The 17,894-nt window shown below is 44.9% G+C and overlaps 1 protein-coding gene across 1 annotated transcript in view; it reads left to right on the forward strand.

The window, feature by feature from the left end:
- Nucleotides 1-15,253: 15,253 nt before the first annotated feature.
- The window catches only part of HABP2 (hyaluronan binding protein 2), a 34,758-nt gene continuing 32,117 nt past the window's right edge, over nucleotides 15,254-17,894 (forward strand). The window contains exon 1 of the mRNA XM_043925893.1: nucleotides 15,254-15,406. Within this exon, the coding sequence (XP_043781828.1) occupies nucleotides 15,338-15,406 (69 nt within the window). The 5' untranslated portion in view covers nucleotides 15,254-15,337. The remainder of the gene's footprint in view (nucleotides 15,407-17,894) is intronic.

A 17,894-nucleotide genomic window follows, 5' to 3' on the forward strand; every position in this document is an offset into this window, starting at 1 on the left:
GCCCCTCCACTTTTCAAAGCCTTTCCCCTGGTCATCAGAGAGTGTCTGGTCGGGGTTGGGCTCTGTGAAATCGGGGACTTTCTCCCCCGCCCCCTCTCCCTGCCTCTCTCCCTCCCTCCACCCCTTCACTTTTTCCTCTCCTTTATATTGAGTTATCTGTTCAGAGCAAAGCCATCTCCGGGAGCTGCCGGGATGGGATCTTGTCACCCATCAAAGCTGCAGAGGCTTTCTCAGGCCCCGCTAGTGGTGTCTGTCAAAACTTCAACAGCTGCAGATTTTAGAGGCAGCTCTCCCCTCCTTGAGCTGTAGTGCAGGAAGTGTTTCTTGTCAAGGCCCAGCGTGGGCTGGTGTCCGCCTGCTGGCCTGGCAGTTAGGGTCATGGTTTGCTAATGAAGTAAGACTTGAGCCAGCGCTCAGTTCTATAAGGCTCTTTCCTTGGTGAGCAAAGGCTCTAGAGTCAAACTATGTTAGTTTACATCCTGGTGACACTGGTGACTACTGGTGAGGTGGATGGCACACAGTTTAAACTGAGACTCAGTATTCTCATCTGTAAAATGGGACTAATGATGGTAGCCTCCTCTTCACAGGGGCCCTGAGAGGATGAAAAAAGATTAAAATATATGTAAAGCACTTAGCATGGCAAATAGATGGGGGGGGGGGGGGAATGGAAACAGTGGCAGATTTTATTTTCTTGGGCTCTGAAATCAGTGTGGATGGTGGCTGCAGCCATGAAAATGCTCCTTGGAAGAAAAGTTATGACAAACCTAGATGTATTAGCATATTAAAAGCAAAGACATGACTTTGCTGACAAAGGTCTGCAAAGTCAAAGCTATGGTTTTTCCAGTAATCAAGTACAGATGTGAGAGTTGGACCATAAAGAAGGCTGAGCGCTGAAGAATTGATGCTTTTGAACTGTGGTGTTGGAGAAAACTCTTGAGAGCCCCTTGGACTGCAAGGAGATCAAACCGGTCAATTCTATAGGAAATCAGCCCTGAATATTCATTGGAAGGACTGATGCTGAAGCTGAAACTCCAATACTCTGGCCACCTGATGTGAAGAGCTGACTCATTGGAAAAGATCCCGATGCTGGGAAAGATTGAAGGCAGGAGGAGAAGCGGGCAACAGAGGATGAGATGGTTGGATGGCATCACTGACTCAATGGACCTGAATTTGAGCAAACTCCAGGAGATAGTGAAGGACAGGGAAGCCTGATGTGCTGCATTCCATGGGGTCGCAAAGAGTCAGACAGGACTTGGAGACTGAACAGTAACAACAACCCACCTTTACCTCCCCACCTCCAACCACCACCCTGTGGCCAAACCGGCCCAGAAGCCAGAGGGCAAGAGAGCTGATCAGTGTAATTCCCTTCCTGGAAACTGAAGTAGGGAGGCACAAGGAACAGACGTGAGAATAGACACATCCGCAGGCAGGGTGCACATAGGTGCGTGTCTCCACACTTGGGGTGCGTGCAGTCTGGGCTGCAAGCTCATAAATATAACACATCAAGAAGTAACAGCAAGACCCTTAACATAACCTACCCTAGTTCATCTTCCCCAAACCCTGTAAGGTAAGAAGCTGAGGCTCCTAGGGTTTGATGTATCTAACATCATTCAAGTCCTAACTAGTGAATTCAGAATGGCAGGTGGGTCAGTCTCACCCAGAACCAGAGCTCCCAACCATCATACCACCCAGCCCCCCAAAAGTCAGCTTGGGCTCCCCCTTCCATCAAGACCAGGGTTGCACTGAGAAGTGGTTGAAGGGGCCCATGTCAGGAACAAAGTTCTGCTCCTTCAGGAAATGCCCCAGGGCAGCCTCTCCCCTATCCCTGCTTTCATTATTTCATCTCTGTGTACTTTACCACTTAAAACTGCTTCCTCAGCAGCACTCCATCAGGTAGCACAGGAAAAGGACGAAGAATCAATTACCCCCCAAAATAAAGAAATAAATGGTGGCTCTGGGGAAGAAAAAATATTGAATCCTGTTCAGATAAATGCAGCATAAATTGGTTTCTGACAACAAATCCAAATAATTGCCCTCCTTCTCCCTCACCCCTCCCCAGGGCTCCAGGTAAGTCCGAGCAGGTCCTGGGTAAAACGGTGAGGGAGTGGTAAGGACCGCAGCCGTCAACCGGGAGAGAAGACCCCCAGCCGGGCCTGTTCTTCCTCAGCATCAAAGACCAGGGTCTGAGATGGGGTCAGCAAGCCTTTAGCAAGTCAGCCATCGAGCCAGCAAAATATGTTCACTTTTGTTTTCCTGTTTTGCGGAGAGAAAGTGGATGGGAGGGGAAGGATGAGCTCTTGTCATTTTTATAATGAAGCAGTTGGGCCCGTACTGGACGGAAGGCCAGACTCTGCCCGCCTTGAGCCCTCCCGCTATGGAATTGTGTAATCTTCCCGGAAGCTTACTCAATCCAAATTGGGAATCAGCACAGGATCCAAAAACCAGGAGGAGAAAAAGCGGGGAGCGGGAGACAAAGGTCAAGAGCTGGCCTGTGGTGATCACCAGCCCAGGTGGGATGCATGAGACAAGTGCTCCGGCCTGGTGCACTGGGAAGACCCAGAGGAATCGGGTGGAGAGGGAGATGGGAGGGGGGATCGGGATGGGGAATAAGTGTAAATCTATGGCTGATTCATATCAATGTATGACAAAACCCACTGAAATGTTGTGAAGCAATTAGCCTCCAACTAATAAAAAAATTAAAAAAAAAAAAAAAAAAGAGCTGGCCTGTGGATGTGCTTTAATGGGACACAGACAACCATGACCAATGCAGGTTTAAAAAAATCATTGAAATAGTTGTCAAAATTTAGAAATCAGAAGAACTCAGGATTTCTGGCTTCTCTTGAAAAAGCTAACTCTCTGGCTACACCAGGCCCACAGTCCTGCTGCTCTAGGATGCTGACCCTGGGTGGGGCTCCCCCAGCTCCCCCAGCTCCCCCAGTCTCCACCAACCATTTTGCTTCCCACCTTGAAGCTAAGTGTCAGTAATATCCATCGCCATCCTCAGGCTGTTTTCTTTACACATCCCCCATTCCATTCATTTCAGATTTCCTGCCTGGCCTCTGCAGACATCTATGTTAGTGGCCCTAGACTCATCCTGTTACTGCAGGTCCTTGCTTCTGTCCTTGCCACTTGCCAGCAGTTCCTGAAGGGCCACACAGAGCCCTGGACCTGCCAAAGTCTCTTCCCACTCTGATTCCACTGGAAGCCTCCAGGCAGACAAGTCATTTACTCTCATTCCTTGAAAATGCGTTGCCCCTCCTGCCTCCTTTGCTTGGGCATCCATACTTTCCCTACTTTTCCTTTAGCAGCTAAATGTTAGCCTCACTATCAGTTTTCTATTGCTGCCATAACAATTTTGCAGCCCTAAGCCAATTTGTGGCTTAAACAACACAGATTTATTCCGTGGTGCTTCTGTAGGCCAGATACCCAACTTGGGTCTCCAGGGCTATGTTCCTTGCTGATCCCTACTTTTTTTGCTAGCTGTCAGCTGAGGGTCATTTCTCAGCTTCTAGAGGCCACCCATATTCTTGACACATGGCCTTTCTCTCCCCTCTCCCCTTTTTTAAAAAGATTTTTTTGATGTGGACCATTTTAAAACTTTTTTATTTTGCTACAGCATTGCTTCTGTTTCATGTTTGGTTTTCTGGCCACAAGGCATATGAGATCTTAGCTCCCTGACCAGGGATCGAATCTATACCCCCTGCACTGGAAGGCAAAGTCTTAACCACTGGACCACCAAGGAAGTCTTAACCACTGGAGCATGAAGGAAGTCCCCTCTTTCTCCATCTTAGACATCTGACCTCTCTTACAAGTTTGGGCTTTTTTTTTTTGACCCATCCCTGCAGTGTGCAGGGATGCAACCAGGGATTGAACCTGAGCCACATCAGTTAAAGCCCAACTCCTAACCACTAGGCAACCAGGGGACTCTTTTCACACTTTGAATCTCTTCTTTTTCTTCTGTTTCATCCCTCTGACCCAGCAAAGAAATGCTCTGTGCTTTTTAGGACTCATGTCTTTAAGAAATTGGGCAAACCCAGATAATCCAAAATAATCTCAGTACCTCAAGGTCCAAACCCTTACTCATATCTGCAAAGACCCTTTTGCCATATAAGGTAACATATTCACAAATTCTGTGGGATTAGGGCATGGACATCTTTGGGGGGGCATTATTTTGTCTATCTTTCTATTCTATTCTATTTATTTATCTTAGAAGCCAAATTTAAGTCTTACATGTTCTGAAAAGTCCTTCTTAACAATTTCTCTTCTAAACTACTGTGCTGTGTGACTTTGAAAGAGTCACTTTATCTTTCTATTTCTCATTTCCATTGGATCCATGATATGCTGGTAAATGTTTGGTAGCTGACTCTTGAGTGTGGGGGAGAAGCCCTGATTTATGGCATTTGTCAACTTCTGTGATCTATTTCTACATGGTTGATTTTAAGCTACCAATGTGATGTTACTGAATGCAGAATTGGAAAGAGATGTGGACAGCTGACTCTTGTGAGCCAGTGTGAGTCAGCTTCCAGGACTCCACTGCTTGAGTGTAAAATGAAGAATTGACTAGTTGATCTAAATGTCATTGATGAGTCAATAATTTCTTAGAATAGGGAAAACTTTTATAGTTCTGTGTAAGTGTTTCCCTCTCTGGGGCCAGTGCCATCTCCAGTGTAAATGTTTTAAAGATAGAAGAACATATCAGAGAACTGATTTTATGAGAAAGGGCTGGGAAAAAACCACCTAAAAAGAGACCCAGAGACCTCTGGTATCCATTGGCCTCAATGTGATCACAAAATCCCAAATCCAACTACAAAATGAGTTTGTTTTTAGAAAATGTATGATTTTTTTCTATAAACAAATTCATATTTATTATTATTGTTTTGTGATTTCTGTGAACACATATTACCAAGTGAGGGATTCAGATGAAGAATACCAGCCTCAGAAAAGAACCATTAGGATGTTATACAAAGAACTTTAATAATTTTCTCTTGTAATATGTGCATTCATTTATGATTGTTAAATTTCTTGCTCTAAGGTAGCCTGAGAAATAATAGCTGCATTTATTGAGTACTTACTACATACAAGGTACTGTACAAAGAGCTTCTGTATATTATCTAAGTCCTTATTGGTCCCAACTAGTTGAATAACCAAACAATCTCAGATTACTGGGTGAGAAAAAGAAGTTATTGGGATCCAAAACCCAAACCCCCAGCTCCACTGTTCAAGCACGTGAACATCAGCCCTCTAGAGGGACTCAGCAGAGATCTACGTGGGAGCCAGTGGGAGGGTTCAGGCTGTAGCCAAAACTAGCAGGAACAAGCGTACTGACAGGGGAGGCCAGTCTGCTTCTGAAAGAACCAGTTTCCATGGGCCCACTGACACATGCTCCTCGTATTCATTTGCTGTTGCTTCGATTACTCAGGGATGTAATAGACTCAGACTGGATCTGGGGCCCTAGCATCTCCAAGGGCACCACTGCTTCTTTCTAAGCCTGCCTTCATCTCTCTTTTGCCTGTTCCTAAATCCTTGTGAGCTTCCATGCCCTTAAAGTGACAAAAACACATTAACTTCATTCAGAAAACAATTACTGAGCACCTGCTGTGTGCCGAACTTTGGAAATGCAAAAGTGAGAGAATCACAGGCTCAGCTCCAGTGTCCCCAGGAGTAACATGTGTTCACGCTCAGTTGTGTCTGCCTCTGTGACTATCGTCCTCCAGACTCCTCTATCCATGGAATCCTCCAGGCAAGAATACTGGAGTGGGTTGCCATTTCCTCCTCCGGGGGGATCTTCCTGACTCATGAATCGAACTGCGTCTACTGCATCTCCTGCATTGGGATTCTTTACCGCTGACCCACCTGGGAAGCCCTAAGAGTAACACACCAGGGTCTTAAGGTCATAAACTGCAAGATGTCACAGGAATCCTCAGGGGAGGAGCGAATTCCAGCTTCTAGGGGTAGAAAGCTTCCCCCAGGAGGGCTGTCAAGCCGAGATTTAAAAGAGGAAAGGGTACAGTTTTCCAGGCACCAGAGGTGTGGAGACTCTTCTGGCCAGGGAATCACAATTGTAAATAAATGAAGGCATGGGCACTCCCGTGGCTGGAGCTTAGGGTGCGTGTTTAGGATGGATATGAAGGAAGTGAGATGGCAGTTGGGAATAGAACCGGTGAAGCCAGGAGAAAGCAAGGTCGCCAGAGGCCAGTTTAGCAGGGCGTCTTGTGTCACGTGACTCACTTTGGACTTTGTCCTACAGTCAGTTAGGCACCATTGATGAGTTCTAAGTGGGTGAGCAACACAACCAGATTGGCATTTTAGATGATGGCTCTCTGGCTCCATGAAGTGTGGATTTGAGGGTGGGGCTGAGAAACCCGGTGGCTCAGATGGTAAAGAATCCGCCTGCAATGCGGAAGACCTGGGTTCGATCCCCGGGTTGGCAAGATCCCCTGGAGAAGGCAATGGCTACCCACTCCAGTATTCTGGCCTGGAAAATTCCATGGACTCTATAGTCCATGGGGTTGCAAAGAGTCAGACACAACTGAGCAACTTTCACTTTCACTGGTAAATTCAAAAAAAGAAAGAAAATGTGCTTAGGAAAGATGTCAATGTCAGGCAGGGTCTAGAAGATACACATTTTAGAGAAGTGTTCAGAGGTCTGCCTTCCCCTAGAGAGAAAAGGTTTTTGAAAATATAACTGCACCCTCTATTCAGAATACTGTCAAGTCTACAGAGAAAGGAACACCCAAATATCAAGATCCCACCTCTCTTTCAGGTTTTCTGTTATGTTGAAGGGTGGGGAAACTTTCCAAAATGTAAAATGTATGCAGAATTTTATTCAAAAGTGTCTAATAAATCAAAGACACTCTTAGAGTAAGAAGTATTACACAGTCCAGGTGACAGCTCTTCGTGAGACTGGAGAGTCAAGGGGCATACTGTGTTTCTGCAGAACTGATTGATGGAATGGGAGAGATTGGGGGGAAAAATACACTCTCCACCATAGACAACCACTGAACAGAGGAGGTTTAAGATGAAAGAGGAAAGATCGAAGCCTCACTGAAAGACTAAAGAAAGGAAAGAAGGACAAATAGATCAACTGTTGTGTGAAGACCTTGAGGTGTTTCATACATAATGGGTTGCATTGTGTTCGGAGGTTATACAGTTGTACTGCATCTCAGTGGTTTTACTTTTTTCCAAATGTTATAGATCACAGGAGCCAGAACTACTAATGACCAAAGACCAGGGATCCCTCTGGCAAGAGGGAAGGAGCTCTGAATTTGGAGTCCATGGTGAGCCCTTGCCAAAAGAGAGGCTTCTGGCATCTGATCTAGCATGGCTGCCCACTGTCTCTTCATCAATCCATTCATCCATTCAGCCAATGAATAAATATTGACACACCATACCAGACTCTGGGACAGAGGATAAGTTAGTGCAGTAAACACAACAGACACGTGGTCTTATGGAGAATACTGTGTGTCGGAAATGAATAGGGAATATAGTGTGTTTGAGAAGAACCCACAATGAGGCCAGATCAAACAGTATCTCAATAAGAATTTTGGCTTTCATTCTAAGTGCAAAAAGAAAATATACAAGAGTTTTAAGCAGGGGCAAGATGTAATCTGGATTAGGCTTTTCTACAATGGTGGTGTGTATGTGCTCAGTCGTGTCCAACTTTTATGACCCCATGTACTGTATCCCACCAGGCTCTTCTGTCCACAGAATTTTCCAGGCAAGAATGCTTGTGTGGGTTGCCATTTCCTACTCCAGGGGATCTTCCCAACCCAGGAATCAAACCCTAGTCTAGCATCTCCTGCAGTGGCAGTGGATTCTTTACCACTGTGCCACCTGGGAACCCATTTTCTACAAGACATACTATTGTATGTTAGAGAATGAATTTAAGAGAAGGCAGGAGTGAAAACAGGAAAAGCAGTAAAAGGGCTTTTGCAAGAGATTAGGCAGGAGATCATGCATGCTTAGACTAGGGTGGACTGTACTAGAAGGATTTGAGATGCATTCTGGAGGTAGAAACATGCTGATGTTTTGGGATTGAGGAAGAAGAGAAAGAGACAAATGATGATTTCCAGGTTTCCAACTTGAAAAGTCATGTGTACACTGATGCCATTTTCTAAAATGGAGAGGATTGGAAAAAGCTGTTGATTATTCTTATCCTCCAACTGGCATTTCTTGAGCACCTACTATCTGCTAGAGACTCAACACCTGCTTCTGAGAAAAAGAAGCAAATCTATGTCATGGGTTCACCCCAACTCTTGGTTTGGCCTGATAGACAGAGGCCCTTCACGGGTGACGCTGACGGATCATGTGAAATTCGAATCATCACTGAGACCATGAGGTTCACCATCGCATTTACTTAACTCCCTCTTGTGTTCATTAGATCACAAGGTTTAAAAAAAAAAAATTGACCTGGAATTGGTCTTGGGAATTTTTTTTAATTTTTCTTATAAAATTGATTTAAGTATCATGAAAATCAGGCCAAATGGTCAGGACTTTCAATTTCCTTTGGCCAACAGGGAGCTTAGCTATAAATTTGTAACTTGGCTTGCTTAATAACTATGTAGAGTTTATGGTTCCTGTAATAGCATTCTGGTTTTCTCATTGATATTGATTAGCTCAACTAAACATCTGTCATTGTCTATCCCATGGATCTGGATCAGTCTGCCCATGCTTGTGGCTCCAGCCATCTCTGACTAGACCAAGTATTGACCAGGGAACTTCATTCAGAACTTGACTGGGCCATTCAGGTTTCCTGAATTGGATATTTGAACTAAGGGATGTGAGGTAAATTCCCATTTAGTGGTTGAAGTGGGTGTTCTAGAGTGTACCAACAGATCCCCTGTTCCCAAATGAAGTACCCTTTCTCTCAGGGGCCAGATATTGGCTGCCAGGGGCTCTCAGCTGTGTTCCCCTCTGAGAGTTATTCTTAACTAGGGTTGCTTTGCCCAAATTCAGCCCTCCTTCCCAGGGGTAGCCCCCATCCCATGACAAGATGGTCCCAGTACAAAGTCCCAGTCCCCTTGGCTCATGGCAGGACAACGCTGAAGGCCATCTCAGCTCCAGAACATTTCATGAAATGGGTCTCTGTTGTGACTGCCTTGCAGCTCAACCTTTCTTTCTGCCTTCCTCACTCCTCATGGGTGTTGGTCCTAAGAGTTCATCCCAACAAACTCCCTGCCCACATCTCAACATCTCTGTTTCCCAGGAAACCCAACCTAAAACAAATGGCTGCTACTGCTGGTGGCAACAGTGCCACCCCTAAGAATAAATAATTGTAAGGAAGATGTGAACATAGAAATTGGTGAGGCAATGGGCAACCTTTGCTTTTAGACAGGTTGTTTTCTTCGATAAGTTCAAATATGGCTTGGGGTTAAGGGCAAAACCACCACCCTGAGAGTCTCCAGTCCATGCAGTAGAGTAGGAAGAGCTTCAGACGTGGCTCTGCCTCAAGCTCTGTGACCCTGGGCAATGAACTTAACCTCTCTGAGTCTCTTGAGTGTTTTTATTTGCAAAATGGACCAAATCACCTTGCAGGGTAGTTACACAGACTGTAGGAGCTCAAGATTGTAAAAAGCACCCGTAACACAGAAACTGCTCCATAAATGCTGGTTTCTTTTCACAAACAAGGTGGGGGGCACCCTAGTATCTTTCAGGTCAGAGAATGGGGTATGTGGTACCAACAAGTTTACAACAAATCTGAACATATTAGACCATGCTAGGGGGTGTGAGGCAGACTGGGGGAAGGTTACTGCCACATGACAAGTTAACAAGCCATCCCCCTTCCCCCCAAAAGAGAGTGCCCCTGGAAGTGGGGCAGGGTGGATCAGGCAGAGGTCTCTGGGAACAACAGAAAGGAGCAGTGACGTGTCCCTGCAGGATGTTGTCTATGATTAGGGATGACCTGAAGAATTTAGCCAAAGATCAGCCATGTGACTCTGAGTAGGGATAGTCCTGGGAATGTAACCCCATGAAGCCAGCACCTGGTCTGTCATCCGGCATATAGTAGGTGCTCAATAAATTCTTGTAGAAGGAATGACAAATGATCTTTAGTCCTCTGACCCCACGAAGAAGTTCTGATGATTCCGGGATTTGGGAGGAATGATTTCTGAGTAAACACTCTGACTTCCCACGTAGCCCAGTTGGTAAAGAATCTGCCTTCAGTGAAGGAGACCCAGATTCGATTCCCAGGTTGAAAAGATTCCCTGGAGAAGGAAATCGCCACCCACTCCAGTATTCTTGCCTGGAGAATCCCATGAACAGAGGAGCCTGGTGGGCTACAGTCAATGGAGTTGCAAGAGTCAGACGTGACTTAGTGACTAAACCAACACCACCACACCCTCTGAGGACCGCAGTGTCATTAGTCCAGGGCCCCCTCCCACGTTTACCAAAGTGTCTCTGTTGTTTTCCAGGGCCCCTCCAGTGCAGTGCTCTGGCTACGTCTTCAGGGCTCTCTCCTAGAGTCACAATCCACAAACTATGGTGCTTTTTTTTTGGTAAATATGGTTTTATTGACACATAGTCTTGCTGTTGGCATTAGTACTATCATCCCTCAGTGTCCGGGGAGGATTGGTTCTAGGACCCTCTGAGGATAACAAAATCCATAGATGCTCAAGAATCCTATAAAAAATGGTGTAGTAGTTACATAAAACCTACACGTATCCTCCTGTATACTCTAAATCATCTCTAGATTGTTTATAATATCTAATATAAATGTTGTTGTTCAGTCACCAAGTCATTTCTGACTCTTTATGACCTGTGGACCGCAGCACACCAGCCTTCCCTGTCCCTCACCATCTCCTGGAGTTTTCCCAAATTCGTGTTCATTGAATCAGTGATGCCATCCACCACTTCAGTGGTTAATACAAAGAACATGCTACATAAATAGTTGTCGGTTAGTCAGTTTAGTCGCTCAGTCGTGTCCAGCTATTTGCAATCTCATGGCCTGCAGCACGCCAGGCTTACCTGTCCATCAGAACTTCCTTGTCCAACTATCAGAACTTGCTCAAACTAAATAATTGTAGATGTGATGTAAATATTGGTCATTGCTAGCAAGCAGCAAATTCAAATTTTGCTTTTTGGAATTGTCTAGAATTTTTTTAAAAAATATTTTTGATCTGTGGTTGGTCAAATCTGAGGATACGGAACTATGGATGTGGAGTGCTGGATGTGTTAGCTGTGGCTGCTTCTGTGTAAAAATGGCAGAACTGAAGATTCACAACATAAACTGGAAGTCTAGAAAAAAGCTAAGATTTTTACTATCTAGCACTTTCAGAAGTTTTTTGACCCCTGTGCTAGAGAGAACAGTAAGACAAGGGTCACCCCAAGGATACAGTCATTCTGTCCCTGAGTTGGGGATTAGATTCACTGAACACCCGTCCTTTCATCTCTGAGGGCCTGGGGGCTCAGCAAGTACCATCCTATGAAAAGACTCTCCTGATACTAAAACCAGTGTGTTTCGCAAAGTCTGCTGTATGCCAGACACTGCATTTAATGCCTTACCTTTATTCTCTCAAGTATACTTCATGGTGATGCCATGAGGGGGGAACCACAGCATCCCTATTTTTCAGATGAGGAAACAAAGATTCAGACAGAGTAAATGATTGTCCTGCTGTCCAAAGTGGAGATGTGGCTGGGCCAGGGCTCAGGTCAATTTCAAGTCTGGGCTGCTGTTCTTTACCCCCAACACCCACTACCTCCCCATACTGAAGGCCAAGCAGGAAGAGTGTTACTTGTAAATAATAAAAATGAGGCAGGTCTGTCCAAGCCCAACAGATGTCATGTAACCCAGTCCATCAAAGGCCGGGTTTCCAGCAAGGGCATTATGAGGGAGACTTCCCTTAGGGTGGAAGAATCAGCCTGCTAGAGAACCAGAGTCCCAAGGCCTCCCAGGACAGGACAGACATTCTCACCAACAGCAAGTAACCCTACTCGTGAGAAAACAGCCTCCAGAGCACTAGAGAATAGATTGACTTGATCACATCTGAAACCTCCGCCGGGATGAGAGGTGAAGTCTCATGTGTTTGGACTTAAAAAACAGAGATCCCAGATAGGTTTGTTTCAACTCCCACGATAAAGCCATATCACATGATAAACTAGTCCTTTTGTCCCACCAAATTAAAAGGATTAAGCATCTTTTAGAGAATTCTGTCTTTCAGGGCTACAAGCAGAAGTTTATTTGGTTTCACACTGTTGTGATAACAAAACTTTAGGGAGCTGAGACAATATGCCGGAGGCCTGTGGTTATTACACAAAGAGCACAATTGTTCACTTTTTGCTTGAGATAAAAGGAAGAGTACATGTCGGGGAAATGAATCCGGATTCTATTAATAAAGGTGAACAACAGACTCACCGGGTCACTTCCTGTTGACACAGGAAGAAAAGCTTCTGGTTGGTTTTCTGGGAATCTCTCCACAAAGTCAGAAGGTCGCTAGTTCACGTGAGGCAATGGAGGTTAAAAGAAAAGTGTAAGTCATGTGGGTGATTCAGTGACTCGACTTGTCTGAAATTTCCATTTCCGCCTTTTACAGCCTGAGCTGGTACTACGAAGGCTCCAGCTCTGAGTCTGGAGAGCAGCAACCTGTTCGTGCACGCTGCCTCTTTGACCCTTGCTCCATGACCAGATAACCAGTAATGCTGTCTACACCCTACAGTGACCCACTTAGCCATGTCACTACCATTGCCACCTCCCAGTCTAGACTCCCACTCACAAAGATTTCTGTCCCATCACCTTGTTTCATTCTTTTCCAGACTTATTCTTTTCCACTTATTAAAATTAACTTGCTTCCTCTTTCATGGTCTGCCTAACTGTCCCTTAACCAGCAAGCAAGTTCCTTAAGAGCAAAGTTCATGTCCGACTCTTCTGTCCCGGTGTGGCCAATGCTTGCTCACAGCAGATCATTGGTGGATAACCGATGAATATTCATGTAGTGTCTATGAATAAATTGAAGGATGTTTACAAGTGTACCAATGTTTTAGCTTTTTTTTTCGTACCCAACTTTCCTTTTCACATTGAGCTGGCTATGCTATCTATGGTGCCTGGGTTAAAAAGTCTCCAGCTGTCACTGTAAGGAAGTGGTTATTCCTTTCCTCATTCATTCATTCATGGTGTATCTATTGAATGCAAGTGCCAGGCATCCCTACCAAGAATTCAATGATGAACAAAACAGAGTGCCTGCCACACGAATTTTCAGTCCAGTGGGGGCGGTAGGGAAACAAATATTAATGGAAGAGTAATATAGGTATGCAATTGCAACCTTGATAAGTGTTGTGAAAGAAAAGCTCACGTAGGGCTTTTGAGGAAGTAATGTTTGGGACAGCCGTGGTGGCACAGTAGATAAGAATCCTCTTGGCAATGCAGGGGACACAGGTTTGATCCCTGATTCAGGAGGATTCCACTGCAGATCAGCAAAGCTCATGTGCCACAATGACTGAGCCTCTGTGCTGCAACTACTGAAGCCCAAGTGTCTAGAGTCTGTGCTCCGCAACAAGAGAAGTCTCCACAACGAGAAGCCGGCACACCACTACAAAGAGTAGCCCCTGCTCACTGCAACTAGGTAAGACTCACGTAAACCAAACCCAGGACAGTAAAAAATAAATAAGAAAATAAAATTAGGTAGAAAAAAATAATAAAAAATTTTAAAAAGAAGTAATGTTTGGGCTGAAATTGGAAAGTTGGATTAACTAGATGGGTACCTAAATGAATTTGCTAAAGAGTGATCAGCGTTAGAGTTAGGATGAGAGTTAGGAGTGGAATAAGGCTGAGTCTTCCCCAGTGACTCAGCAGTAAAGAATCTGCCTGCAATGCACCAGACTCAGGAAACACGTTTCAATCTGTGGGTCAGGAAGATCACCTGAAGTAGGAAATGGCAACCCACTCCAGTATTCTTGCCTGGAAATTTTATGGCAAAGGAGCCTAGTGGGCTACAGTCCATAGGATCAAAGAGTCAGACACAACCGAGTGAGCAAGTGAGAAAGATCGGGGATGAATAGGGGAAGATTAGAGATCTTTCCCAGGAAACTGTGCTTGTCTTATAGATATTTGATGAATGTTGACCAGGAATGAATTGCTGTCTGCCTAAAACAGAGTGGAGACAAAATAAGTGAACAGGAGACAAGTTATGGTTTGTCTTTTTTGTGTGTGTGATTTGCTCTTTTCTGATGGTTTGCTCTTCAAGGACCATCTTTTTGGTGGTCTGCTCTTTTTTGATGGTTTGCTCTTCAAGGACCATCTTTCTGGTGACTGGGGCACTGACTTTGGCCTTCTGGGCTGGTACCTGTGGGGCCTTCCATGACCAGCAACCTGGCTTCTGAAGGTAGAAGCAGCCACACAGGAGTCTAAGTGCATGTCCAAGCAGGGATGGCAGATGGGTGGACAGGTGAGCCAGGTGAGCACCTGTCTTGGTCATCAGCAGGATTTTAGACCCTGGATTTAGGACTCAGATGAGAGGATTCCTGGAGCCCTTGCATAGATTACTGTGGGCAGCTAGGTGTTTACAGAAGCTCACAGTGATGCCTATTAAAGAGATCAATTGTATCCATGAGCACCTGTGCTTCACAGGTAACTGTTGCCTTATATAATGCTACCTGCAATCAGCGTAGGTAAAAAAGGAGCGTAGGAAACAATTGGCCCCAGATATGAGCACCATGGGCACTTTTTCCCCCTTTCTTGATCAAAGAAAGACTCTAATGAAAGGGAAAAAAAAATAATTAAAAAGTTAAAGCCTTATGTAATGAAATTTAAAAGAAAACTTTGAAGCCAACAAGCAATCGTGGGCAATGCTTCAAAGGGCCTAGAATCAATGTTTGTCAATAGCAGTTTTGCATCCTTTAATTTATCTTTCATGAATATAAAGCGTGATGTTATTAGGAGCCTATCCATGCCTGAATTCTGTTTGCGATTTGATGAATCAGATCTCTATTAACATTCTGATCGAGTCAGCAATGTCAGAGGCCTGTGGCAGGAGCCTCACTCTGGCCGGGCTTTTATCCTGCAACCGAGATGCTAGTGAACGGTGGGGCCTTCTGCACTGAACCCTTGGCAACCCCGCCCCCACCCCCAGGAGCCAGGGGCACTTTATCTCTGCTGCTTTCTTTGGAGACTTTCTCTCCAGAAAAGAAACCAACCCCATGACTCAGCCCAGCCCCAAAGTTACCATTTGTTTAATCAAGATAGTTGGTTTGCAAAACATTAAACAGTATTTGATGCCTAGTTAATAATTTGCATCCTCTTCATTTGTTCCTGAATCCTGGGAGACTGACATTCCCCCCTCCCCCCCAAAGGCAGAGACAACAAAAGAAATTGTGTTTAGAGCAAAACAAGAGTTCTTAAACTACAAAGATGTTTGCCAGAATGTCTGATCTCCATGTTCTGCTGTTAATGGTTCTGGCGGGAAAGACAGCCTTCGGGGTAAGTGTTCTTTTCAAATATCTGGTGTTGAGAGGCTCTGAGGTTATTAGGAAGACCAAACCAGCTGGGCCAGGAGCAATGAGAAACTTTAGTTGTGAAAGACTGGTGTTGCCAGGTCGAATATTTCCTGATTTCAAGCGCTAATGCAGGTCTTTCAAGTTGGTTGCTATTAAGTGGCCAGTTCCATGAAGCCATGCAATTGGTTTGAGCCATCCTGGAGCAGTGTCCACGAACACCTTCCAACTAAGGGGATCAGAGCAAAAAAATCTGCTAAGGCAGCATGTTTTGTCTGGTATGAACCACAGAAATCCCTTTGGGAAGCCACTGAAAGCTACAAACTCTTTCTCTGTACATGCTGACATGCATACCCAGTTCTCCAGCTTTTTGGGGGGACATTAGGGTAAGAATCCCCCTACTTTGACCCTAGAGGAGAATCTTGCTGGCAACAGCTTTACTTAGATGGATCGTATTTGGAGAGAAGCTTCACAAGCAGGACTTTTTCTCGCATCACCCTGTGACCATGGCTATAGTTAACAGGGCAGAGAGGTGAGCAGGGGCCCAGGAGGTCGTGGTGAGTGGAGAAGGAAAGTGACGTCAGGGGGTCTCACATGGGGGACTCAAGACATTGGGGAGCAGAAGAGGTGTTGTGGTGTCTGCTCTTGTTTCGTGCCTTGTAGTCCAAGAGTGTTAGCTGGGTCTCTGTGGGCATACGAGACGGGTCTTCACCAGACCTCACACCTCTCAAGTTCCATGCTGGAGGTGGTCTGAAGTGGGAGTGTGGGCTTAGGAGCCAGGGTTTGAATCTCAGCTTTGCCACGTTCTGGGTGTGGAACCTTGTGCAAGTAACATCATCTCTGTGAACCTCAGTTTCCTCCACTGCAAACCAACTGATAATCTCCCCCAGATCTGGGGAGGGTCGTGACTGATTAAGCGGAGCAATGCATGTGGCTTTAAATAGATGTGAGCTCTTTTCCCTTGAAATTTCCAAAGTGACACGAGTTCTTTATAAAAATCAAAGAAGGCTCACCTTTGTTAGACTGAAGGAGGTGGTGAGTAACATACAAGAAAGGGATGAGAACTGAAATAACAGTCATCATATTAAATACCTTTGCATTTTATTTCCAGTTTCACTTCATAGAGCTTTTCCTGCAGGAAGCAGGTTAGATTCTAGGCTTTCTGCTTAGCATGCCTTAAAAACAGCAGCTTCTCCTCCCCTTTACGTAAACTGTACTCGGACACCTACCTTAGTACCATATTAAGCTGCCAATGACTCATCTCGGAAAGAATTTTCTTTTCCAATGATAACTTGTGTTTGTGTGTGGGGGGTGGCTGCAAAGATCAGTCATTATCAAACCCTCTACATCACTGATTGCTATTGAATGTCTGAGGCTAAGACCCTGCAGAAATAGCACAGGTCTAGAGAAAAGTGATGGAAATGATCAGACTCACAAAGGAAGGGTCCAGAGAAAGTACCACTCAGAAGGAATTAAATCCTAAAATTTGCAGGCAAGGAAGAGAGTGGATGCAGTCTGTTTGAAGTTCAGCAAAAGATAACGGTCCCCCCAAATCCTTATTTTGCAAGCCCTAGTGAATTTTTAGGGTTAGCAATGAAATTGTAAGTCAATAATGGATAAAAGAGAAAACATGAGAACTAGCCTTTAGGCAATGAGCTTAGTCAATTCCAAAGAGAGGATTCAGGGCTTTGGAATGTTTTCTTACTCCAGATGCATGCCAGACAGGTGGTTGGGAGAGTGGCTTGCATTCCATAGGCCAGTACACAGAGATACAGGGGAAACTGGCCAACTCACTCAGATGTTTAGAGAGCTTGAGACATCACCAGGAAGGAAGGAATCACATAGCCAGATGGACAGGGTGGCCTCTCCTGCCCCAATGTAGGTAAAGTAATAACAAACTGCCATTTAATGAGAAATCCTGTGTGCCATGCTCTGTGCTTTTGAGGGATTGGTCTTTGAGTTCTCCAGAAGAATCCCAGGAAATAGATACTATTAAAAAGAATGAAATAATGCCATTTGCAGCAACATGGATAGACCTAGAGATTGTCATACTGAGTGAAATAAGTCAAACAGAGAAGGATAAATAGCGTGTTACATCTTTTATACATGGAATCTAAAAAGAAATGATACAAATAAACATTTTTGCAAAAGAGCAATAGGCTCCCAGACTTAGAGGATGAACTTATGGATGCCAGGGGGAAGAATGGGGAGAAGGGATAGTTAGGGAGTTTGGGATGGACATGTACACACTGCTATATTTAAAATGGATAACCAAGTCCCTACTGCATAGCACAGGGAACTCTGCTCAATGATATGTGGCAGACTGGATGGGAGGAGAATTTGGGGGGGAATGGGTACATGTCCATGTATGGCTGAGTCTCTTGGCCGTCCACCTGAAACTATCACAGCATTGTTAACCAGCTATACTCCAACACAAAATAAAAAGTTTAAAAAGAAAGGAAAGAAGTACTGTT

Source organism: Cervus elaphus, chromosome 15 (genome assembly GCF_910594005.1).
Source record: "Cervus elaphus chromosome 15, mCerEla1.1, whole genome shotgun sequence".
NCBI classification, from domain to species: Eukaryota; Metazoa; Chordata; class Mammalia; order Artiodactyla; family Cervidae; genus Cervus; species Cervus elaphus.